At 45.5% G+C, this 25,755-nt stretch overlaps 2 protein-coding genes across 7 annotated transcripts in view; one reads left to right on the top strand and one right to left on the bottom strand.

The window, feature by feature from the left end:
- ADD3 (adducin 3) overlaps positions 1-13,197 on the bottom strand; it is an 83,466-nt gene extending 70,269 nt beyond the window's left edge. For 2 of the 6 annotated variants that reach the window (XM_075611826.1, XM_075611832.1), the window contains exon 1: positions 12,981-13,197. In XM_075611826.1, coding sequence (XP_075467941.1) covers positions 12,981-12,983 — 3 coding nt within the window. In that variant the 5' untranslated portion in view covers positions 12,984-13,197. Of the gene's footprint in view, positions 1-2,110; positions 2,236-10,076; positions 10,099-11,080; positions 11,175-12,980 lie in introns of those variants that run through there. The other 4 variants (XM_075611827.1, XM_075611829.1, XM_075611830.1 and 1 more) reach the window with 4 other exon arrangements.
- A 7,370-nt stretch (positions 13,198-20,567) lies between these two features.
- XPNPEP1 (X-prolyl aminopeptidase 1) overlaps positions 20,568-25,755 on the top strand; it is a 63,942-nt gene continuing 58,754 nt past the window's right edge. Inside the window, exon 1 of the mRNA XM_075611821.1 lies at positions 20,568-20,694. Within this exon, the coding sequence (XP_075467936.1) occupies positions 20,689-20,694 (6 nt within the window). The 5' untranslated portion in view covers positions 20,568-20,688. The remainder of the gene's footprint in view (positions 20,695-25,755) is intronic.

Genomic DNA, 25,755 nt, shown 5'->3' with positions numbered 1-25,755 from the left:
TTTAATATGTCACCAAATTTCGACCTATCAATACATGGAAAACGAATTGACCTGCAGCTATACAGTTCTTTAGCTAATTAGTGATTGCACACATAAAACTATTGAAGTAAAAAAATAAATGTAAAAAAAAAAAAAAAAAAAAAAAAAAAAAGACTGAACTGCAGCTTTAAGGACAGCAGTATGTACTGCACATAGCATGGTATTAAATACCCTTATTATATAGCGCTGAAGCTGGTCGATAGAAGATGAAGGTGGCTGTACAAAATGAGATACATTTACCGAACAAGACAGCACAAGGTCAATTCAAGGGCGAATGCTACGGATATGAATGGAAACAATGTGACAGGGAGTATGTCTGTCTAGAAGAGCTTACAATCTAATCACCGTAACGGGAGAAAGATCTAATAGGATATTGTAGAAGTGCAAGTGGCATAAAAGTGTAAGTTCATGTAACCAAAGTCAAAGGATGTCTAATAAGTTAGTATAATGTAAAGAGATCGAGATGAAGATCGAGATGAAGATCGAGAGGAAGATCGAGAGGAAGATCGAGAGGAAGATCGAGAGATATACACACACACAAAATGTATGCTTTCAGAGTCAGGCTTCAGATATACATTTGCAAAGCTACGTATAACATATACAGGGGACGCCAGCAACGTGATTGAAGGGGAATATAAAGAAGAATAAGGAGTGCTTCTTTTTTTTTTAATACATGACCGAGTGCCTTCATGTGATGACTCGTACCATTTGTGTTCCAAGCAGGACAGCACCTTTAAAGTTAACCTTGAAACGCTGCCCTCCAATCAAAGTCAAATGGGTTTTCAGAGTCAGGCGATACGGCCGTGAGAGGAATACAAATCAAATTCCATAACAGCCACCAGGCTCATTAATAGGATTCAGGGCAGTCAATGCTCGTATGCTCCGTGCAGCACCAGCTACTCACAGCTAGATCACCCCTAAAAGTTACTGCAATCCTTCAAATTAACCTGCTACGTGCAGAGGCTGAAGTACACACACACAAACACACACACGTTTTTATACGATGGGGTATGAATGCTGACCCCTGTATACACAATGCCAAAAGTTACATGATGTTCTTTAAAATCGTAGAAGAGCTATAAATGGCAGAGGGCATCAATAACCCGCTCAGTACGAGACACCATGTCTTCAAGATATGAGAAACAGTGAACATTAGGAGCATGGAAAAGAACAAAAACAACTGAAACCCACCCACGGAAAAGCTGCTCTCTTATTCAGCGATTAACACAAGCTCAGAAAGAAGTCACTAAGCACAAATTCAATCCAGATTCTCTTACATTCCAGAGTGTATCTATAGGGCATTTGTGTCATACTGTAACTGTAATATTTTAGCAAACTTAAGCAAATACAGGTGTGCATTTTAGAAATCTGATGCTTTGCATCTTCTAAAAAATAGAACAAACTATCAATTTTTTTCTTGAAAAACCTCAGTGAACCTGGACCCTTTCATACCCCGATACTAAACCATCCAGTATTAGAGAGCAACACAGACTGGAGGTGGCATTAACCAGCGTCACAATACTTCCAGTCCTCAACTAGTTATCAATATCTTCCCTAGAGAAACAGTGGGGCATCAAGTAAAAGTACTGCAGGTATGTCCTTAGGGTGTAAAAGTCCAGAAATTTATAAATAAAAAAAATCTGGGATGGAAAAGCAGTACAATGAAAAGTAAATAAAAACAAAAATACAAAAAAAAAACCCATCTATATCTATATCTAGTAACTTTCACAAAGGAAAAAAAAAAAGTTGAAACGAAATAAGGGTTGTTTTTCTGACGCAGAGTATCCATTTTTGAGACTGTACTTTTTACCCCTACCGTGCTGACACAGAACTGCTACACTTATCCAAACTAAACATCCTGTATAAACCACTCCGACCTCTCTCCTGAACCAGGAAAACACAGCAGGGAGGTCACTGCAAACCCAAATTATAAGGATAAACTAGAAAGACTGCTTTTATTTTATTTTTTTTATCAACAACCCATCCCTTTGTGATCTCTCTGTGCCAGGAACTTTCTGTTCCGACATCTGGTTTCCAGTTGTAATAATGTGGAAAACTGTAGCTTGCTTACCAACACTGCGCAGAAAGAACGACAAGAAAAAAAAGAAACCATGTCTGTTTACTTCTTTCCTTGGGCCAGTATTCTGCCGGAGGGGACCGCAACACTTCTCAATGAAGTGCTGACAGCAACAAAGGATTATTCTTATTTTCTAACTAGGTTTATAGCGCAAGGCACGTGTGTTTCATACAAGCTTTACTGGACCAAAGTAATTTGTTGTCGTCCAATAACTCTTGTGCAACACAAATCGTTCCTCCCTCATTCCAAGTGAAGAACCAACCTTGATATTCCCAGTCTTACACCTTATCGCGTTCGACTGGTGCACAATTTGTAAAGATGTTTGTCTTTGAAGTGGGAGAGCACGTTTAGAGATCCAGAGCAATATCCTTGTGGAATTGCAGATGTCTAGCAATAACATCAGTGCTTCTGACACAGACGAGCCGGGTTCCAAGCCGTCTAATAACAAGTCACTTGTTTAATGCTGGAGCGCACAGGGAGATACCAAACTTTGTAAGCTCTTCAGACCAGGGATTCACCATGTTTAGCCGAGTGCGCTAAACAACAATGCATTATTATCAAAAAACAGTGTTGCTTAGAAAGGTCAAGTGAAGGTAAATAGAAGTGAAAGCGCTCACCTACATAACCACGATACAAACAGAATGTGTGGTGTTGATACTTAGTGGTTTGTTTAACGGCTTTAGCAAGTTGAGGCTTTATGTCAAGTACTAAAATGACCACAAACGGTCTTTTCTTAGAGCACAAAAGCTGGCCATTTTTAATTCGTCCCGTAACTATTATTTCACATTCAATTTCTCACCATCAAATAACTGCAGGACAATTCTATAGTAAAGTTATGGATGGGAACAAAGTGCAAACAAAGAATCACAATTGCCACTTTAATATCCCCCAATGTTACCTGTGATTTCTCTCCACCCCTTTAATATATTTTATATCAGATGGGCCAGCCATACATGTCTCTGCAATAAGGGACCAGCAGTGAAGGGCTTAATTATAATGCAAACATAGGCTGGGATATCAATGCTAAGCAAACAGCCTCCAAACGTCTCAGTGTTTGAGGCATATTGAGTCAATCTATGTTTAATCCTCTCTTCCTGAAAGAATGAAAAAAAGAATAAAAACAGAAGGAAACAGATTTCAATGACCTGATGTTAGTAGACTTGGGGGTTTATCCAATTAAAACGCAATAAACATTACCGCTTGTTAAAGCGATTCGCCATTAACAAACAATACTAACTCGCGCTTTATTAAATATACAGTACCTGCAAGTCGGCCTGCAATCCAGCCCCCGCCAGCACAGCCCCTCCCACCCCCCCACCTTGCAGTGTGTTCTGGGTAAAGCAATTCTGACCTTTACCCTAGAGACTGAAAGAGACGCACTAGTGTTCTATTTCCACATGCCGCGGCCCTTATTTTTAGCTTGCTATTCCATACAGCATTCCTCCTTACACATCTACACCAGGAGGGAATTTTGCCACCGATGCCGTTGGGAGTTTCTGCTCTGAACAATCCCAGAGCCAAAAATACACCTGCGTGACTTCTAAACAGACCCTGGCTGCAGCGTGTCACGGGGAGCAGTGGAAGTGTGCGGTCAGAGGCTACACCGAGCGAAAACACACACACACACACACACACACACTTTTCCTTTATGGGATTCCAGATATCTGTGGCCAAGTAAAATGTGACCGCAGAGTTTCTCAAACATGGTGCTGTCATATAAGGTTAAAGAGCATCAGGTGGCAGCATTAGAGGTCAGACGCTAGAAATTGTAGAGGGCCCATTAACCTATTTCCCCTACATATGTTAAATACATACATACATACATACATACATACATACATACATAGCTATGAAGGAGTTAAGTGTGTGCTTACAAAATCTTTGCCGCGTCCGACTATCAACAGCTGCCTCAGAATTCCCCATCAAAAACACATTACCATTTCATTTGCATGTGCTGTGGATGAGAAGTGTTTGTTTTACATGGAAAGCAAACAAAATGTAACATTTTATAAATACATCCAGCCTACACTATGTAAGGCCGCATACATAGTCCGCGCTGCGCTAAGAAAAGGCCATACGTCAATGAGGACGACCATAGAGCGTGCGGCCGATTTTCCGCGAGACAAAATGTTTGATCTTGACGCGTGACAGCCGGGTCACATGCACGGGTCAGCCAATGAGGGCGAGCCACACACGTGATGTCACGACCCCGCCTCAGGCACGCGCCTCATAGGAATCCTACAGTCCACAGATCACTGCTCCTACAGGCGCGCGCGATGCCATGCGCTCTGTCGCGCGCCCCTACTATACCCGAGGCCCAAGGATGACCGTTATGTAAATGTCAAATATTGTAGTAATTGGGTATTCTATTTCACTTTTTTTTTTTTTTTTTTTTTTTACCAGCTATTGATAAAACTGAGAGTCTCAGAAACGGGACCAGACCAAGCAAGGTTCCACAGGGGGGTTATTATCTGTGCTTTATACAAACTCATACGTCCACATCTGCTTCCAAAAGGGAAGATCTACATTAAAAAGGTCTCTTCTGTTCAACGAAACAGTACAAATCTGTCAAAATACAATGTATACACACACAACGGTACCAAGTCCCTTTCTGTTCTTCAAACATATGTAGAATTGGTATCATATTTCACGAACCAAGAATTAATTATAGATGCATTTATTCCGGTTTGTCTGAAAGTACACCTAAAACCATTATGATCCCCTTAGAATGGTATACTTCCTATTTTTTCTTTTCTTTAAAAACATTTTCATCATTGCTGTGCACATCTATTTGAATTGATTAGGCATCGTAAAGAAGACCCCTCAACAGACTAAGATCCGAACATTCCTTCCCACAACTTGCAGAGGAATCCAAAGAGGAAAAGTCTCTGAATAATTGTTGTAATTGCTCAGGTGCTATCAATAATATGATTAAGTGTTTGAATAAATTAACAATTCAGAGGGAAAGGTTTAAAAAAAATTTAAAAAAAGGAAACTATTCACAGATTCTGGTTCTGGAATACTTTCAATATGAAGAAAATAAGCAAGCTTCATTTTAGGGAGAAGCAGCCGACATGATTTCCAAGCTTTGCAGAGCTGAACAGCAGCAGAGAGGGTAAGTTCTTGCCGTTTTGATTTGCAAGTCTTTTTTTCTGTAAAAAGGGATTGGTCTGAGACAATGTTTGCACAGTCTGGTTGCCAAAAACAAACAGAAAACAGAAATCAACAAAGCATCACAACCATGGGAGACCAAAGGAGAGCAGTACAAACTTCCCCATAACTCTCACATTTGATGGCACCTCCACCCTTAGGCTACGCTTATAGTGCCGGCAACGCGACGGTCGCTGGAAAATCAAATAGAGATGACTTCCAGCGATCGCGACTAATCCGTCGCGTCGCGCTTACTATAAGCGACGGCGGCAATGCATTTGTTTTGCCGTCGCTATAAGCGCGGCCTTAGAAGGATGATCTGCAGCTTCATGTATAGATTGGTTTTGGACCCAGCCCAACTGCTAATGACATTTTGTAGTTCAGTCACAAACAGGGGGAAAGATCAAAGCGCTATTAAATATTGGGAGAAATGTTCAGTCTCGGTTAGAAGTTAGAAAGCAGCACTCATGTTTTTTTTTTGGGGGGGGGGGGAGGGGTGGGTCTTTTATAGATTATAAATGCATCTGTTTCCGCTACCTATAGTGACATCTGCCAAATGGTGTGTGCGGTGTCTTTTTTTCAGCCATGTCCCCCAGGGCAGTCATACACCTAGTTGTTTATAAGGAGGTTTGGAAGGGGCTTGCAGGAATGGAAATGGATTCACTTTTACAAGGGTGAGACAGGTTTACAAGGGTAATAAAAAGAATGACAGGGTTGCACTTTTAAACACACAGAACACCCACTTATTAATTCTCTAAAGTAAAAAAACATTCACAAAATGTTACACCAGGTTCAGTGCATTTGGTACTTCTATGCAGAGAGGGTTCAGATTGCAAACTCCTTGTGGGGTCTCCCTGGCTATTGTATTAGCATTTGTTCTTTCATTTTGCATCTTATGTTCTGGTCTTTAGCTCTGAATATGTTGCGTTTATTCAAAAATAATCAAGGTGCCCTTAAATAGCCTCAAACATCACCCTCCCGAAGTCCCCAAGCACAAGGGAACCTCCTTGCAGCTGACACTCTGCAGACACTTTCAGGGCGATTCTGAGCTGATGCTACATTAATGGGCTCTGCCAGGGACTGCCCATTCTCACTGATAAGCAGGCGCTCTCTGTGCTACAAACGGTTTCAACTGATGTAAGTTTCCATCAGATATCAGCTGGGCGGGAGAGCCAGACGTAAAGCCGGTAGTGTGAGTACGTGCCGGCAGAGAGAGTGTGTGTGTGTGTACGTGCCGGCAGGGAGTGTGTGTATACACGTGTCGGTAGTGTGTGTACATACGGCGGAAACACTAGGCCAAGAAGCATTTGTAATATGAACAAGTCAAACTCACCCCCCAGAACTTTACAGACAGGAGAATCAGTGGGAGGAATATCAAACTAATTCAGACAAATACCCAATACGGAGGCAGTCACAGTTACAGGCCTGAACAATTATCCAAGGCCAGGGGAGACCTAGGAAAATAATTGGTTTACACAATGCCTCACTGTGGCAGTTACAGGCCCAGCAGAATTATTATTATTATTGATTTATGGTAAAGTTTTCAAAGACCCAGAACCTTTTGGATCAGTAATGTGGGCAATACATTGCAATTTTCAGTCATGCAATATTAACAGGGTTTGCAATCTCCATTAACTAATGCGTACGGATGTTGTCAATAGCGACGCAAAATAAAGCGCTAGTGTTAACGTGGGAAATAATGGCTGCTGCCATCTGTGAAATTACAGATAGCACTTATGAGGGGCATGTGTAATGTTCCAATGGGTCAGAAAGACAGATTTAGGATCTCTAACCCAGGCCCTGTCACATATGTCACTAAATAACACATTACATGTTAAAAAGCGCACTTGCCATCAAACTGTCCAGCTGCAAGGTTGGGAAACCACAGGATGTGGGATTATTTGACTATGTCCAAATGTGAATCCTAAAACAAAATGTATCCTCCAGGTCCTCTCTGCAGGAGAATGAGGCTGTGCTCCAGATAATGTTCATTAGGTACATTTTATAGCTATTTCAGATAACCCTCCCCTTCCCTCAGCCAGATGCAATGTAACCATCTCACAGTTGGAAGGAACTGGCAAAACAGCACAGAACAATGTGCCATCCAGCAACAGAAGAGTTAAAGTTATCTGTAACTTGTCAGCTTTGAACATTTCAGTGACAGGTCCAGGGAGGCAGCAGCTCTGATTAGACTTAATCTGGAAAACGGACACAAGTTAATGCTGAAAGAATTCTAACACGGTGGGGCAGAATGTTAGACAAATACAAGGCTGAGGGTTTCACTGCAGTGCCCACTAAGAGAACCACATGGGCAGAAGCAGATGGGCAGGGGCAGTACAGCTGGACTAATGACACACACACTTTCATAAAAAAATCTTCAACATGAATTCACAAGTCCTGTGAGTGCCCGGCTACTATATCTGTATATTAAGTCTTTACTTGCTAAAAGCACCAGGCTGATAATCCAGATGTCATCAGCATACATACAAGAAGTCTTGCTTTATAAAGTACTTGTTCTTTAGGGGCACCGCTAATTGAAACAGGTATGTCAGCTCAGTTATTGCTGGCCTAGATATTGGATATGGTGCAGTTTGCAGTTTGCTAGTTGCCTTATTATGTCTGTTACCACTTTACAGCTGGATAAACAGAAGCATATGGGAGGTTAAAGCCCTGAGCACAGCAAGGGAAGCCTCCACGAGATTATAACCACGCACTGCACAAACAGGGAGGATGACATGGGGAATAACGGGAACCGATTATCAAAGCTGCACATCGCTTGTTACATTTTAATGGACAAGACATTCAAACTCAAGCATCAATAGCAGTGACATTTCTTACCCATACCAGGAGGAATACTATATAAACCTCTGTTCTATTAATGAGGCCGACATGAAAATGAGGGTAACGGCAGTAGTTGAAATCCCTTAAAAAGTAGCAGCACTGTACGGGACTACAAGATTTTCTAAACCGGGTGATAATGGGGCACAGAATTTGAAAGCACATTTTAGAACGGTTCATGCAATATTAATCACCCAAAAAAAGAAATCCCTTTTGCACCAAGAAGACGGACTGGTACGTTTGTAAACAATGGGCTGCTTTATAAGTGCACCTCGAAGGGAGATTTTAAATAACCCTTCCACCACACCCCGTTTTCCATACATATTACGCAAGATTTATGTCAAAAGATTAGTACCCAGGGCTAACGCAACAGGTCGCGGAAACAATGCACACGGAGTTACATAATCCTGCAAATTTGCAAGACATTAACATTCCTGCCAAAAACCGAAGATCAAAGAGCAATGAGAAAATGGTGATTGCTAGAATGAAAAGACTTTAATGGCAGGCATGCTTTTTAATATTGCCTCATTTAGATTCCTACCCTTAGCAAATACCAGGACACACCCAAATGACTTCTAAAGAGTGACGTGACCTGTAGAAATGGGATCTTCTATTGTTAAGAGAAGATAGTGGAATGTGACCTCTGATTTACTTTATTAAAATCATTATGATAATTGTGGTTCCGGAGAAGTCACCAAATTGTCTCCACTACGTAAATATATGAAAAGCAATTATGTTTTATTAAAGTTGAGAGGGACTGCCTAGGATATAAAGAATGGGCTCTGTATTCAATCAAGCACAGGCTCATTCAATTATAATAATAAACAAATATATATTGTTATTACATACTGCACATTAGCCCTTCCACTGCGGGAGGAGATTTTATTCCCCATGATAATAACATTACACAATGCTAGGCGGGCAAAGAAAAATCAAGTTACAGTGCAAAAACTGAAGACAAGGATTGTAACCCCTTCACTGCCACGATAATTCTCAGTGCGTCGACTATCATTCTCAAGAGCTACCAAAATGAATTGGTGTCTGAGGCAGTGGGAGGCGACGTGGTTTCACGCTTTTAATTTAATTCCTTTACATGCAAGAGCAAAAAACACCACATTCCCCAATAGAAGCAAAGCAGATAAGGCGACGAACTTAACAATACTTTAATACCGCCAGGGAGAGAGGAGCCCTGTTACGCACAGAAGGGTGGGTCCCTGTTTTCGTTATTTCTTCCATGTAGTAACAGAGGAGGGAGGAGGGAGTATGATACGTTTTATTGGACCATCAAGTCATTGAAATGTTACAAGCTTTTGAACCACTTAGGGTAGGGCCTGATGAAGGAACCGGAGCGGTTTCAAAAGCTTGTAACATAACTACTAGTTGGTCCAATAAAAGGTATCATACCCCCTACTCCCTCTCCCTCCTGTGTTACTACTGTTATGCAAAAGGAGAGAGCCAACAGAAAGTTAAATACAAGACGTGATGAAGCTACACCAGTGTTTTAACTCAGGTAGAAAATAAGATTGAAAAAGGTAGCAGACGTTATTCGTGTTGCTTTTTTTTAATGATCATTACAAACAAAACCTTTAAGTTTAAATCACAGCAATTAATCACAGAGGGAAAACGTACCTAACACCTCCCACACTGCAACCTGAGAACAGGGACTGTGGAAAATAAGGAACATAGGAGGGAATACATCAAAGAGTTCAGTCTACTTCAAAAGGGAGAAAAGTCAGGGAGGACAATGTCCACATTTCAGGCCATCTCTGCAGAATTCAGCTTGTGGTCAGAAGCTCAAAGACTCAGGGGACAGACTTAAAACGGTGCATTTACCGTGCTAAAACGTACTAATAGTTTCTGCTTTATAATCATGCAACTTAGGTCATCACTTAAATATCTTACTGATAATATAGCAGGTAGAGAGGGTATCATAACCTTGAGAAAAATACATGGAAAAAAAAAAGATACAAACCATGTAAAATGCTTATTTTTCACATGGTGCAGTAATATTCCCTACTAAAATGAGTTGGTTTCCTTCCTATGAAGTCGAGATATGTACTGTTTCCAGTTGGACCATCTGGTTTTGGTAATAAAACAAAACGCCCCTTTAGCTGAATCCTCCCAATGACATTTCCATACAAAATTATAATATTTCCCTACAGACTAAGCACAGCATCCAAACAATTACCTCAGTTTGTGAGGATTGTATGAGACCTTCTCTGCCACAAGGGTTTGCAAAGGCAATGTTCCTAGTGCACATACACTAGGAACACCCTGCAGACGCACTTACTAGTATTCCCTCCTACTGTCTCTGTACGTTCTCCCTACCTACCAATTAGATTGTAAGCTCCTCGGAGCAGGGACTCCTTCCTTAATGTTACTTTTACAGTATGTCTGAAGCACTTATTCCCATGATCTGTTATTTATATTATTTGTTATTTATATGACATGTATTACTACTGTGAAGCGCTATGTACATTTATGGCGCTATATAAATAAAGACATACAATACATACACCCACGGTTGCAATGAACAGTTGCCTGGATGCTGAGAACTTAAGTCCAATGTTAACCTTCAACAATCACTGTGTTTATTCAAAATACAGGATCGACGTTTCGGTTCCCACCTGGACCTTTAAAAGAACCGAAATATCGACCCTGTATTTTGAATAAACACAACTGAGTGTTGAAGGTAGAGTGCATCCCTTCTACACTGAACTTTAGCCCAAAGCACCCAGTCAACTGTTCCATACAGGTCAGAGAGCGCGGGCAGAGAGCGCGGGCAGAGAGCGCGCCACACTTTACTATAGCAGAACACAAAACTATGCAAACAGTGTCGTGTTTTATGACGGCCCACATCACTGATAAAAACCCGCTTGTATTTACGAACACACCCAAGTCTCCGATAAGCCTCATCACACCAACAGGAACTGAGAGTTTGAGTTTCAACAGTTCTCCACTCACTGTCACACAAACCTGCAAGGAGGGTCACCAAGAAGACACAAGGGATCAGAACCCCTCACACGCCTGCGCAGATCGGAAGCGGCAGGGGTTATAGCTCCAAGACACAGTCCAGGCCTGATCTTGCCCATCACTGACATCACTGCAGCAAAGAGTAAGAAAACAGAACCTACTGCCAACAGGTATATAGTAAGATAGTGTGGAGACCATGGCCACACAAAGATATACATACTGCCCTATAACTCCTTCACATATATTAACCACCTGTGCGCTGGAGAGGACAAAATCACAGTGCACAAAATTACTTAGAGAAGGAGGCAGGGAGAATTACTGTTTGTTCACATTAAAATAACCATGGCAATTGTTTGCTTAATAGATCATGAAAACCCCTAGCTCCCTGCTAGACTGCACTACTCCGCTCCTGCACTGCACCCAGGCTCCCTGCAATACCCCGCTCCTGCACTGCACCCAGGCTCCCTGCAATACCCCGCTCCTGCACTGCACCCCGGCTCCCTGCAATACCCCGCTCCTGCACTGCACCCAGGCTCCCTGCAATACCCCGCTCCTGCATTGCACCCAGGCTCCCTGCAATACCCCGCTCCTGCACTGCACTGCACCCAGGCTCCCTGCAATACCCCGCTCCTGCACTGCACCCAGGCTCCCTGCAATACCCCGCTCCTGCACTGCACCCAGGCTCCCTGCAATACCCCGCTCCTGCATTGCACCCAGGCTCCCTGCAATACCCCGCTCCTGCACTGCACTGCACCCAGGCTCCCTGCAATACCCCGCTCCTGCACTGCACCCAGGCTCCCTGCAATACCCCGCTCCTGCACTGCACCCATGCTCCCTGCAATACCCCGCTCCTGCACTGCACCCAGGCTCCCTGCAATACCCCGCTCCTGCACTGCACCCAGGCTCCCTGCAATACCCCGCTCCTGCACTGCACCCAGGCTCCCTGCAATACCCCGCTCCTGCACTGCACCCAGGCTCCCTGCAATACCCCGCTCCTGCACTGCACCCAGGCTCCCTGCAATACCCGCTCCTGCACTGCACCCAAGTTCCCTGAAATACCCCACTCCTGCACTGCACCCAGGCTCCCTGCAATACCCCGCTCCTGCACTGCACTCAGGCTCCCTGCAATACCCCGCTCCTGCACTGCACTCAGGCTCCCTGCAATACCCCACTCCATCACTGCAATACCCAGGCTCACTGCAATACCCAGGCTCACTGCAATACCCAGGCTCACTGCACCCAACTCTCCAGCACCCAAACCTCCAACAGAAAGATTCCAATCATCCAGTTAATGCACCATTCACATCCCAAGCACCCTGCTGTAATACCCAGCACCCCCTCCCCAGCACCAGGAGCACCCCCCTCCCCAGCACCAGGAGCACCCCCCTCCCCAGCACCAGAAGCACCCCCCTCCCCAGCACCAGAAGCACCCCCCTCCCCAGCACCAGAAGCACCCCCCTCCCCAGCACCAGAAGCACCCCTCTCCCCTGCACCAGAAGCACCCCTCTCCCCGGCACCAGAAGCACCCCTCTCCCCCGCACCAGAAGCACCCCTCTCCGCCGCACCAGAAGCACCCCTCTCCCCCGCACCAGAAGCACCCCTCTCCCCAGCACCAGGAGCACCCCTCCTCCCAAGGACCAGGAGCTCCCCTCCTCCCCAGGACCAGGAGCTCCCCAGGACCAGCCCTCCTCCCAAGGACCAGGAGCTCCCCTCCTCCCCAGGACCAGGAGCTCCCCTCCTCCCCAGGACCAGGAGCTCCCCAGGACCAGGAGCTCCCCAGGACCAGCCCAACTCCCCAGCACCACCCCACCTCCCTCTTCCCTTGCTGCAGGTGACCACCCGCCCTCAGTCCCGGGAAGAAGCGGCAAAGAAGCCCTAACTCCTTTCCCCCTGTGCTAATTACCATGCAGGCTCCGGCTCCTTCTCTCTCCTCCAGCAGCTGAAGCTTCTCTCCCGCAGGCACCAAAAAGCACTGACTCTCCCCAGCACTGCTCCTACCACACCTCCTCTCTGACCTCACACTTCCATCTGAAGAAGGCTGGGAGCTGTAGTCCTCGGACCTCAACGGGTTGTGCACATCCAACTAGAGGAGAGATAGCCAGTGAACTACAATTCCCAGGCTCCTGTGCGGCCCTGCAGGCTGCATGCAGTGTGTGAGCACATTGTGCAGGGAAGGTTGGAGGGAAAGGGAGGATATTGTCCCAATCACACAGTGCACAGGGCCACAGGGATACGAACTCTGCCACTTTGCGCTTATACATTTGTTTCTAAACATTTACAGAAATTCCCTCCCCTGTCAGTTGTGACTCACAAAGTTATCATTAATCGTTCTCTAGTCTTATGTCTTTCTATTTTCATCAATTGTGAAAGAATACAATGGGGGCGGGGGGGGGGGGGGGGGGGGGAGGAGAAGTATTAACCCCTTCCATCCCAGAGACATGCAGTGCTTAACCCCTTCCCTTCCAGAGACATGCAACGCAGTGCTTAACTCCTTCTGTGCCAGAGACACGCAGAGCAATGCTTAACCCCTTCCCTTCCAGAGACATGCAGTGCAGTGCTTAACTAATTCTGTGCCAGAGACACGCAGAGCAGTGCTTAACCCCTTCCCTACCAGAGACATGCAGTGCAGTGCTTAACTAATTCTGTGCCAGAGACCCGTAGAGCAGTGCTTCACCCCTTCCCTGGCAGAGACATGCAGCGCAGTGCTTAACTAATTCTGTGCCAGAGACACGCAGAGCAGTGCTTAACCCCTTCCCTACCAGAGACATGCAGTGCAGTGCTTAACTAATTCTGTGCCAGAGACACGTAGAGCAGTGCTTCACCCCTTCCCTGGCAGAGACATGCAGCGCAGTGCTTAACTCCTTCTGTGCCAGAGACACGCAGAGCAATGCTTAACCCTTTCCCTGCCAGAGACATGCAGCGCAGTGCTTAACTCCTTCTGTGCCAGAGACATGCAGCGCAGTGCTTAACTCCTTATGTGCCAGAGACACGCAGAGCAATGCTTAACCCCTTCCCTGCCAGAGACATGCAGCGCAGTGCTTAACTCCTTCTGTGCCAGAGACACGCAGAGCAATGCTTAACCCCTTCCCTGCCAGAGACATGCAGCGCAGTGCTTAACTCCTTATGTGCCAGAGACACGCAGAGCAATGCTTAACCCTTTCCCTGCCAGAGACATGCAGCGCAGTGCTTAACTCCTTCTGTGCCAGTGACACGCAGAGCAATGCTTAACCCTTTCCCTGCCAGAGACATGCAGCGCAGTGCTTAACTCCTTCTGTGCCAGAGACACGCAGAGGAATGCTTAACCCTTTCCCTGCCAGAGACATGCAGCGCAGTGCTTAACTAATTCTGTGCCAGAGACATGCAGAGCAGTGCTTAACCCCTTCCCTGCCAGAGACATGCAGCGCAGTGCTTAACTCCTTATGTGCCAGAGACACGCAGAGCAATGCTTAACCCCTTCCCTGCCAGAGACATGCAGCGCAGTGCTTAACTCCTTCTGTGCCAGAGACACGCAGAGCAATGCTTAACCCCTTCCCTGCCAGAGACATGCAGCGCAGTGCTTAACTCCTTATGTGCCAGAGACACGCAGAGCAATGCTTAACCCCTTCCCTGCCAGAGACATGCAGCGCAGTGCTTAACTCCTTCTGTGCCAGACACGCAGAGCAATGCTTAACCCCTTCCCTGCCAGAGACATGCAGCGCAGTGCTTAACTCCTGTGCCAGAAATGCAGAGCAATACTTATAGCCCTTTAACTGCTGCACACACGCAGAACAATGCTTAACCATTTCCCTTAGCAATAGTTAACTATGGGATTCTGAACACCCCCCCCCCCCCCCCAGATTTTCAGGATATCCCTGCTTCAGCACAGGTGGCTCAATCAGCGCCACCTGTGCTGAAGCAGGGATATCCTGAGAACCTGGCCTGTTTTTGAGGACGGGAGTTGGCCCCCCCTGACCTACATGTACTCAGAGACATGGAAACACCTGGCGTACACATCCCTGCTGCAGATTCACAAAGCCACTCCAAATAATGTTCTTTTTTATCCACTTGACAGGACATGAAGTTTGATGTGTGAGGGGTGATTTCCCCAGTGTTATTCCCTACATTTCCAGGATATGGAAATATTTGCCCAATGCAACTTTATCTGCCTGGGACGGATAAACAATGTGTGTTTACGCAGGGCCTATAGTCAATCAGCACAACGCTTTAAACGCTAGGAAACGTTTCCTCTGAATATCCAGGAAACACATTACATATTTACATCCCCAATCCCAGCACTTAAAGTATTTCTTATACATTGCCAGATGCAATATTTAAAAGAAGTACTTTTCCATCCAATGTCTCTGTTTCTTTGCATTTTTTGGACCTAGTAACCATAGCAAAATCTTCCCAGAGTGCATTGCTTTGTGAACCTGACATTTCATTTAATACAACACATATCACTGCAAAATCAAGCTGTCTGAATTCAACAGCCACCAAAGTTATTATCTCTCTGCTGAGAAACGACAGTTCACAAAACGTTTATGGGGTGTTTCAGAGGAGGGGCCCACTCTTAGCTTTTTGCACTGCTGTTTATTTATGGGAAGAAATACAGGGAGAGACATGATAATTAGGTTTTTAACAAGAAACACCCACGGTCATACTTTTTTTTTTTTAATCAAGGGAGGAATTGTTTGTTGTAATAATAATCCAAGAATAAACAGCGCAAAACTCGTTCAACACTATTAACCCCTCCACTGCCACAAGAGACGGCAATGTGATACACAACTGCGGAAATTAAATTAAAGCTTCGGCCTCAAGGAGGAGGAAGTGTCTTAAAGGCCATGAGAAGTCCAATTAAATTAAATAAATGTTGGCGAATGATCGATACAGCCCTCTTACTTTATAACTGTTTTTACGCTTCATCTTCCTTGAGTATAGTAACCTTGGTATTGCAATAGAAAATAAAATAGCATTTAAATCAAATATTTGACAGGCTAAAGAGGCACCAGTCTTCTTCTGAACACCGAATCCCAGCAAAACACGCTTGTTTTTTCCTGTATTTTATCTCCAATGTAACTAACTCAGGATCATTGCAACATCATCTCACACTGCCAATGTTTCCTCCAAACATTGTATGACATTGTATGGGAACCAGAAAGCAAGGCCGACCCCACAGAAAGTGATTGTCAAAAATGTGACATTGTACATTCGGAGGTCACAGGAACGGAGTGAATGATACAGTCACATAAAGGTTTGTATCTGAGAATAATAAATGCCTAATTGTTGAATAACGCATGTGCAGGAGCCATAGGGCGTATTTTTACGCCCAGGGCAAGTTCCACCAACTGCGGCCCCTTCCTCCCCAATTTATAGAACCCCCTTTCTCTATTCTCTCTCCTACTCTACATCTCTAGCCCCCTTCTCTCTACTCCCTCCCCATTCTCTCTTCCCCTTCTCCCCTCCATTCCCTCTCCCCCCATTCTCTCTTCCTTCTCCCCCCCATTCTCTCTTCCCTTTCCCCTCCCCCCCACATTCTCCCCACACCCACATTTTTATCTCCGCCAGTGATAGACACCCGCATTTCTATGGATACTAGAACTGTGTGCGGCAGAGTAAATATGCATAAGTGCCAACACTCACTCCTAAGCATGCTAAACTTACCCTAGCGATCAGGATGGGTGTGGGGACTATGCTAAACTATCCTTACCTTGCCCCCTCCATATTGTTTCACATAGGTGGGGAAGCAGTGTTAATTTCAGCTCTGGGCTACCAAGATACAAACACACAGATACCCCCCAAAATATATATATCCATATAAGTGTCAAAAGGAGTGCTACTGGGCGTAGCTAATTGTATAAAACAAGAAACAAAGAAGTCCAGAGCAACATCCATTGTGACAAAAATACACAGTGAAATACCTATATATCTCTTGAAGAAGGGTCATTTAGTTAACCCTTTGGCAAAAGCGACTAAGCCTGCAAGCCACTTTCAAGGCATGACCAGTTCGCAGGTCCTAACACTAACTGATTAAAATCCTTATTTACCTCTATAATTAGAGGCAGGATCCTGGCATTGAACCTGTCACAACCAGCTGCATGAAAAAAAACATGCTTACTTGGAAAGTGGGGAGGGGACCCTTTTCAAGAGATACAGTATATAGGTACAGTATTTCACTGTGTATTTTTGTCACATTGGATGTTGCTCTGGACTTCTTTGTTTCTTGTTTTCTACCAAGATACAAACCAGAACAAGTGCTGCCAGATACTTCCGGGTATTTCAATCCCCCACATCGTGCGGGCCAATGAGTAGCTGCAAAGGATGACGATGCAGCTTCCTATTGGCCCGCATAATATGGGAGAGTAGAACCGCCATTTTGTTTTCCCTGGAGGGGATGGTACCGGCACTACCTTTATTGGCATGTATCGTGGGAACCTGAGCCTCCCCGGAGTTGAAATTAACACGGTTCAGTCCCGGAGACCCCCTGCTTCCCACCTTTGTACAAAAAGGGGAGTGGTGTATAGGTGATGCGTGCAGAGGGGAAGAAAAGAGACTTGTTTGGGGGAAAATAACGAAGGCTTTTATTCAGCCACAGTTTCAGCAACAAAGCATATATTTTTCCTTAGGCCAAAGTTCAGTTTTCATGGCGAATGAAAGTCCATATACGTCTGTAGCCAGGTCCCCCCTTACTTCCTGGCTTGCGGGAGGGGGACGACTGCAGGGGCGATCAGTGGCGCGGCACTGTTGAAGGTTGCAGGGCGTCGGGTGCTCCGGAGCTCCGCGGCAGGACGCTGCCATTTTGAGGAATTGTGCATGCGCACTAGATGTCTCGCACATGCGCAGTGACCATCTTGAAACCTGCTCTGTAGGGGAACTACAAGTCCCATAGTGCTTATGAGCGGCGTACCACGTGGGCAGTGTTAGCCAATAGGGCTCCTCAGATCTCCTGAGGCGATATTGATACATTTGGTGCGCTCAGGACATCGCGCTCAGTCGGAGCAGGGAAGGCAAAGATATAGGTAGGGTCCAGAGTGCAGTGCTCCTCTGGAATAGGCATACATTGCCCCTTTCGGCCACAGTTAGGCCCCAACCAATTACAGTTTGTAGCTGCTATAGGGAAAGGCCCACAGATAGGGACATTTCCACCCTAGCAGCACTAGTGTTGGGCATCAGGGACAAGACACCGCAAAGCAATTTGCAGCCTGTGACAAGACCACCCCCGATAAGAGACTCTTAAAGGTGAGACCCTCCAGCGGAAAACCACCCCACGCAGAGGTGGACCCTTCGCGGATGAGCTGGACAGACCTACGTTGTTGGATCAGGCGAATCCTTTGGTTTATTCGGCGGTACCCAGGAAGGTATCACCATCTAAGTGCACCAACGGCCATACATACTGTGGGTAACGCTACTCCACACACACTCTTTGGGTGGGCCTGGTCTGTGGACACTAGTGGGCTAAGTGCTCAGGCACCTCAGAACTTTGGGGGTGTTCCACCAGGGTGGTGCTTCTGTGGGTACAGAGTATTGTGTGGTCCCTGTTATATTTTGTGTGTGTTTATTGTCAGTAAATACTGTTGTTACATACGCAGTGTGTATTTACTGTATGTATTGGGTTCCTGAGAGGGGTAATCCTACTGCATAGGATCTCTCCCAGGTGGAGGTGCCGGGCAACCATGAACACGATCACCCCAGGCTTCCAGCGGTGGAGGATCAGGCCTCCTGTAAGCCACTCAGGTAATGCACCGCAGGTAGTTTTCCGAGACACAGGGGAAAGAGGGCGACACGTCTATAGACCTCTGCATAGTTACCGCCTTCCTCCACGCCAGGATTAACCATTAGCTGGCCAACTGCAAACAGCTGTAGCTATTGTAAACAAGCTTGCCCATGTTACAGGGTAAAGAAAATGACACGCAGGGGGACTGCTCGTTAAATACATATTGTTAAAAATCCTTTGAAAGGTGCACTGCCTGACTATTTAAAACAAGCAAATAACATTTTTATTAAAGCAATATCCTACATGTGTTTTTTTTTTAAATAAATCAGTTCTGTACTATGAGAAAATACTTGTAGCATTTTTTTTAAAAACAACTCTGAAGGACATTTTTAATGTATTATAATGTAACAAGCATTTTTTTCTTTCTATAGCAACCATTTACAAAGGCACATCCCCTTCCTCTTCTGAAACAGGCTCTGACACACCCCTTCCTGAGCCCTGCCCTCTCCCTAGCAGTGCACCAATTGTATCTAGTGACTGCCTGGTCACATGATCTTCCCCACAGAACTTTGCATCTTTGGTCCTCTTCTGGTGCATCGACAGCCATTTAGTGAACACCCGAGCCGAATCTTCACCGATCGATCACAGAAGAACGGATCAATTAGCAACTTAGCTGGTTATTTATCGTTGCGTGGATTGTATTGATGCACATATTAGAGGGGAAATAATTTTATTTATTTTTTAAACGGCAGCTTGGACTGCTGCTTTAATGTGATCTTTAATTAAAATCATTTTGTACAGGAACGTTCCACATCAGCGGCAAACCTACCCAATATTACAGGACTGGTTAATGAATACAGGACTTTCTATGAATTGTACGGAAGTGAGGGACACTCCTCATAGCAACATATATTGAATATTGCCACGTTTATTAACCACTTTAATGTCAGTGGGGCCTGCAAAATATTGCAAAGTGAACACGTTCTGATGCAGTAACCAGGGCGTGTGAAAGAAAAGGAAGGTGGTTTGGTAAATTAATTAGTGCTGATACCCTGAGAGTTAGGATCACCCAGATTTATGTTGCCTTTTAAAGCGCTGTGTAGTCTGTACATACTGTATATGTTTAGAGTCACAATGGGATCCTGCGTACTAGGGGGTTATTCAGTAAGACTCAGATAGTGCTAATCAGAGCCATTGACTATCGCAGTAAACTATCTAAAATCTAAAGTTGGCACCAGAGGCACAGATACAAAGTGATTCCCCAAAGCACAAAGAACTGGCACTCAATTCTGCACAAAGTCCTTTAAATAGGAGGTGCATGCATTGCTGCAAATTCCCTAATAGTGTGTTGAAGGAAATAAAGGAAATTGTCGACAACTTGGGTTATCATATGGTACAAGCTCTCAGATTGCTGGGGTTTACCCTGCACAATCTCACTTAGTCGGTGATATTAGCTGAATGTAGCTTCTTTCCAGTCTCTTCTGTACTGAGCCTGTTTGCATTAAGTCTGCTATTCTCTGGTAAGTATGGGAGGATAATGCGGCTATAATGTGAGGTCAATAACTAGCACGGCTTCTGGCTCCAGATCAGAAGCGTTATTGGATATTGACTTAACTCCATGGGTAACTCCAGTCACTTCGAGGAGCCCCGGGGGGAGGGAGGGGGGATTAGGGGGGGGGGCGTTATTTTCTGTCTGGATTACAATAACAGATCCTGCCCATGTTTTATGACTCACTAATAGCTCCAATGGGATCGCAAGAAAACCATCAAACCATGTTCTCTTCACGTGTTTTCCATTTCCTCCGTCTTTTGGCCTCACCACATATTGTCTGATTTCATTTTTTAATGAATCCGATACTTCTTTGGCACTGGAGAAGCTCTGAGCCGCTCCTGTTAGAAGACTCGAGGGGGAATAACATGCATGAAAGTAAGTGGAATTGCTACGCTGCCAGATAAAAGGCAGCCGCGCTTATTGTGCCGGCGACGCGACATCGCCCGAAAACAAGAGCATTGCCGCCGCCTGCGCTTATAGTGTGCGCGACGGTGACGGAGCGACGTGGCGAAAACGGGTAGCCGGCAAAATTTGATTTCAAGGGCTGTCGCGTCACGTGACGGCCCTTGAACCAATCAAATTGCCGGAATTATGCGCCGCCGCCCGGCGAAATATAACTTTCGCCGGTGGCGACGGCGACGGGTGACGTCACCCGTAGTGTCGCCATCGACGGCACTATAGGCTCGGCCTTAGGAGAGCTGAGATATAGGGAGAGCCAGATTGATGGGAAGTAATGCAGTGCACTCAGATAATCACCAGCACTCACTGATTTCAGTCTCAGTGATATGGAGATAGTCCTACTGATTATTCTCAGCACCAGACTACTACGGGGGCTATTCATTAAAGTGCTATACTGCTCATCCGAAACTACTGCACAGAAACTCCCATTCAACTCAATGGTAGTCTCTGTGTACTAGTGCAAAAACAGCATTTCATACTTTAATGAATAACACCCTTAGACTACAGTGGGTCTCACTGATAAAGATCAGTACATTAAAATGCTATTGTCCCTGCCTATCACAATCAGTGATGGTTTACGTTCTGCCACCATTGCCCAGGGTGTGACTATTTTAGCCATGCTCATGGAATGAGCTTCAGTGCATCTTTCCTTTTGAGAGAGGCCTTCGGATTCTCTGCCTGTGCCACGTGGCTTTGAGTCCAAGAACTGTCCAGATCTGGGCCAGGAGCTGCTCTTTATACAGCCGAGCCCTGCTCGCTCATAAAGGGAGAGGTCATCTCTCCTTCACAATGCTGGTGACCTAAAGACCCCAACATGAAAAGGTGGAGCGCAGCTCATTGGCTGTGGTATCAGTGACATCATAAAGCACACAACATGTCGGGGTCCGAAGCCTTATTATGGTGGCAAACAGATAAACATGTGGACAGTACTTCTCTGGCTCCTCTTAAAGGATCAATCGTTTCTAGTACCAAAATGAACCAAAGATAGCAATAGGTTCAAAGGGTCAATATAGGCGAGTGATAGCTGAATGTGCGGGGCATGCTAAGGGTGCACTCCTTTCTACACAACCTGACTACTATTATCTGTACATACATTTCACAATTCCTTCCCCAGTAACCCAGGGTGACTGATGACACCTGCTTGATTATGCCCTAAGCTTACAAGACATTAGCACACAGACGCACTGCTCAGTGTATCACACTGCATACAGCTTCAGCAGCTGAACACATGGAAGCTTAGCTCGTTCAAACATTGTGCTGCTGAGAAAACAACATGCAAATACCTGTCTGATCTACATCTCCTAATGCCTGTAATATACTTTAACATCTACAAGGAATAAATATACCGTTTGCAGAGACCTTCACAAAGTGCTTGAGTTTGCTTGTTCAGGCCCTTCTATCTGTACAAATGCATCCATTAAGTCAATAGATGTTTACAAAGAAGTAACCACTATCTGGGTTAGAGAAGCTGATAAACATTACAGACCATTAGGAGATAATGTTTAAGGTGCAGTCACACTTAGCTACTCATAAGGCCTTATTATTTCCCTGCATGCTTGTTGGGAAGCCAGCAGCCACTAGTTTGAGTTTCAAGGAAGTACTGTTTTTATTTTGTGAAACAAGGGGCGGCCAACTCCAGTTCTCAAGACCTACCAACAGGTCAGGTTTTCAGGGTATCCCTGCTTCAGCACAGGTGGCTCAATCAGTGGCTCAGTGGAAGAAGCAGGGATATCCTGAACATCCGACCTGTTCATGGCCCTTGAGGATTGTGAGCTCACCCCTGCCTTAGATCTTAATAAATACGGATTTAAAACCACTTTTTTTGACATTGTGTTAAAGATCCACAAAATAGCGCCCACGGATACATTAGTATTAGTCAGTGAGGAGTTTTCGTAAAGCCACCTACACACATGCCACCAAAGTTTCCTAATGCTAAAAAAGTTTTGCAACATTGTGAATTTCTTGAAAAGTTCACCCAGCCTTTTCATTACCGTGTGAATTTCTTAATATATTTGTGCAAATATTCATAACTTTCTAGTTAATGAATCATACGAAAAAGAGGTAAGAATGTTGCAGTGATATTAAAAAATGTATAATGCCAACTATTATTTAAAGGGGACATCTGGCCTCGGACTAAAATAAACTATCTCCAGTAACATGTTTAATGGGTCTCATCTGGGTAATTAATACTGTTTTACCCAAATATGACAGCTATAAATTACATAGTAGACGAGGTTGAAGACATATCCATCTAGTTCAACCTATGCTAAATTTAGATAACAGATACTTATCCTATATTTGTATTTACAGTATATGATCAAGAGGAAGACAAACAAAAATCCCAGTAAAACATTATCCAATGATGTCTTATAACAGGAAAAATTAATTCCTTCCTCAGTCCAATACAGGCATACCCCGGTTTAAGGACACTCACTTTAAGTACACTCTCGAGTAAGGACATACCGACCAATAGGCAAACGGCAGCTCGCGCATGCGTCTGGCAGCACGTCCTGAACAGCAATACCGGCTCCCTACCTGTACCGAAGCTGTGCGCAAGCGGGGAGACTATAGAGCCTGTTACACATGCGTTATTTACATCAGTTATGCATGTTTGCAGTACAGTACATGCATCAACAAGTGGGAAAAAAGGTTGTGCTTCACTTTAAGTACATTTTCGCTTTACATGCGTGCTCCGGTCCCATTGCGTACTTTAATGCGGGGTATGGCTGTATAGGCAAACAGATTACTCCCTGGATCAACAACCTTCCTATGTTTACTTATTTGGTATATCCCTGTATACCTTTCCCTTCTAGAATGATGCCCATGGGTAATGAATTCCACATTTTAACTGCCCTTACTGTAAAGAACCCTTTGCTTTGATGCTGAGGAAATCTCCTTTTCTCGAACCTTAAAGGATGACCCCGTGCCGTTTGTACTGCCCTTGGGATGAATAGTTCTTTTGAAAGTATTTTTTATGTATTTTTTAAAGTTAGACTTGGGAGGGGTTTGATTTCCTCTGGCTGCTCCCTTTGTGTGATGTCACTGTGTGATCAGCCAGTGCTTGTGCTGCCCGAGTCCCCCTCCCCACCTTATCTTTATTCATTCTCTGTTAAGGACAGAGTGGGATAAGAAAACACTTGATTGACAGACACTTCGCCATTCAGAGGTGCCTAAGGCTACGCTTATAGTGACGGCGATGCGACAGTCAGGCGACGGTCGCTGGAAAATCGAATAGAGATGACTTCCAGCGATCGCAACCAAATCGTCGCTCCGTCGCATCACGCTTACTATAAGCGCACGCGACGGCGGCAGTGCATTTGTTTTGCTGCGCCGTCACGTCGCTGTCGCCGGCACTATAAACGCAGCCTAAGAAAGATAACTGACCGATTATGGGGAATTGCAGCTATATGGCCCGTAATATAGTGGGTGCGTGCGCCTGTGCGAACGCTCGTGCACGTGACGCACACTTTTTGTGTGTACGGTCCGTGCTGCTGTGAGTGACAGGCTTGGAAGCTGTTACTGTGTGTGTGTCGCTGGGTAGCTGTCTCTCTGTGTGTGTTTGTCACTGGGAAGCATTCACTGTGTCACTGGGTAACTGTGTGTCACTTTGAAGTGTCTGTGTGTTAGGCTAAGGCCCCGCTCCCAGAGTCAGCGCACCTGCGCTGCTGACAGGCGGTGCGCTGAGATACACAGACCGCGATCTGCGGTCTGTAGGGAGCGGGAGCCGGAGCGGGAGGTGGGCGGGAGGTGGGAGGTTTGATCGGGTGGTGGGCGGGAGGTGGGAGGTTTGATCGGGAGGTGGGCGGGAGGTGGGCGGTTTGACAGGGAGGGGGGGCGTGGCTTGAGCGGAGGGACCCGCTACTCTCCCCCCCCTCCCTCCACGGACTCGGGCTGGAGCTGGAAGGTAAGTTTAAACACACACACGCAGGCACTCATTCATACACGCGCACACACACACACACACACACACAGGCAGGCACTCACGCACTCATACACACACACACACACACAGACAGAGGCAGGCACTCGGGCACACACACACACAGACAGGCACTCACGCACTCAGACACACACACACACACAGACAGAGGCAGGCACTCGGGCACACACACACACAGACAGGCACTCACGCACTCAGACACATACACACACACACAGGCACTCAGACACACACACAGAGAAAGGCACTCACCTGCTTTCACTCCACACTCCTCCCCGCTCCCCGAAGCCTCTCCTCCTCCCGCAGCCTCCCCTCCCCATTGGCTCACAGCCACACACGTCACGCGTCAAAGCTAGAAAACACCATTCTCTGGTGTCTCCAGCGGCTGACGCGCTACAGCGTGTAGTGCTCTGTGCAGCCAGTGGGGACCGGGACCAGCTCGCGAGGATTCCCCTGCTGGTGGGGAACTCGCGACCCGCCGCCCGCGCCAACGAGCGCAGCGGGACCGAGGCCTTACTGGGGAAGCTGTGTGTGTGTGTGTGTGTGTGTGTGTGTGTGTGTGTGTGTGTGTGTGTGTGTGTGTGTGTGTGTGTGTGTGTGTGTGTGTGTGTGTGTGTGTGTGTGTGTGTGTGTGTGTTATATAATATTTAAAAAAAAAAAAAAAAGACGTGTGAGAATAAATTATTTATTAACATTGTGCAACTTTGATATATATATATATTTACAGCATACGAATCAACCCAAGGACCAGTAAAGAGACAGCAAACTGCATGGGGTTAATCCAAAAAAAGTCTGTATTCAAAACATAGACACACGTAAACTATGTGTGTCTGTTTTGAATACAGACTTTTTTTGGATTAACCCCGTGCAGTTTGCTGTCTCTTTACTGGTCCTTGGATTGATTCGTATGCTGTGTGTTACTCTATGGGACTAGCATCTGCCCTTTGCCTCATTACAGTGTGCTGACTGATCTCCTGTGGTATATATATATATATATATATATATATATATATAAAATGTAAATATACTGTATGCTC

Source organism: Ascaphus truei, chromosome 8 (assembly GCF_040206685.1).
Source record: "Ascaphus truei isolate aAscTru1 chromosome 8, aAscTru1.hap1, whole genome shotgun sequence".
NCBI lineage: Eukaryota > Metazoa > Chordata > Amphibia > Anura > Ascaphidae > Ascaphus > Ascaphus truei.
This window is presented reverse-complemented; position numbering and strand designations above follow the sequence as displayed.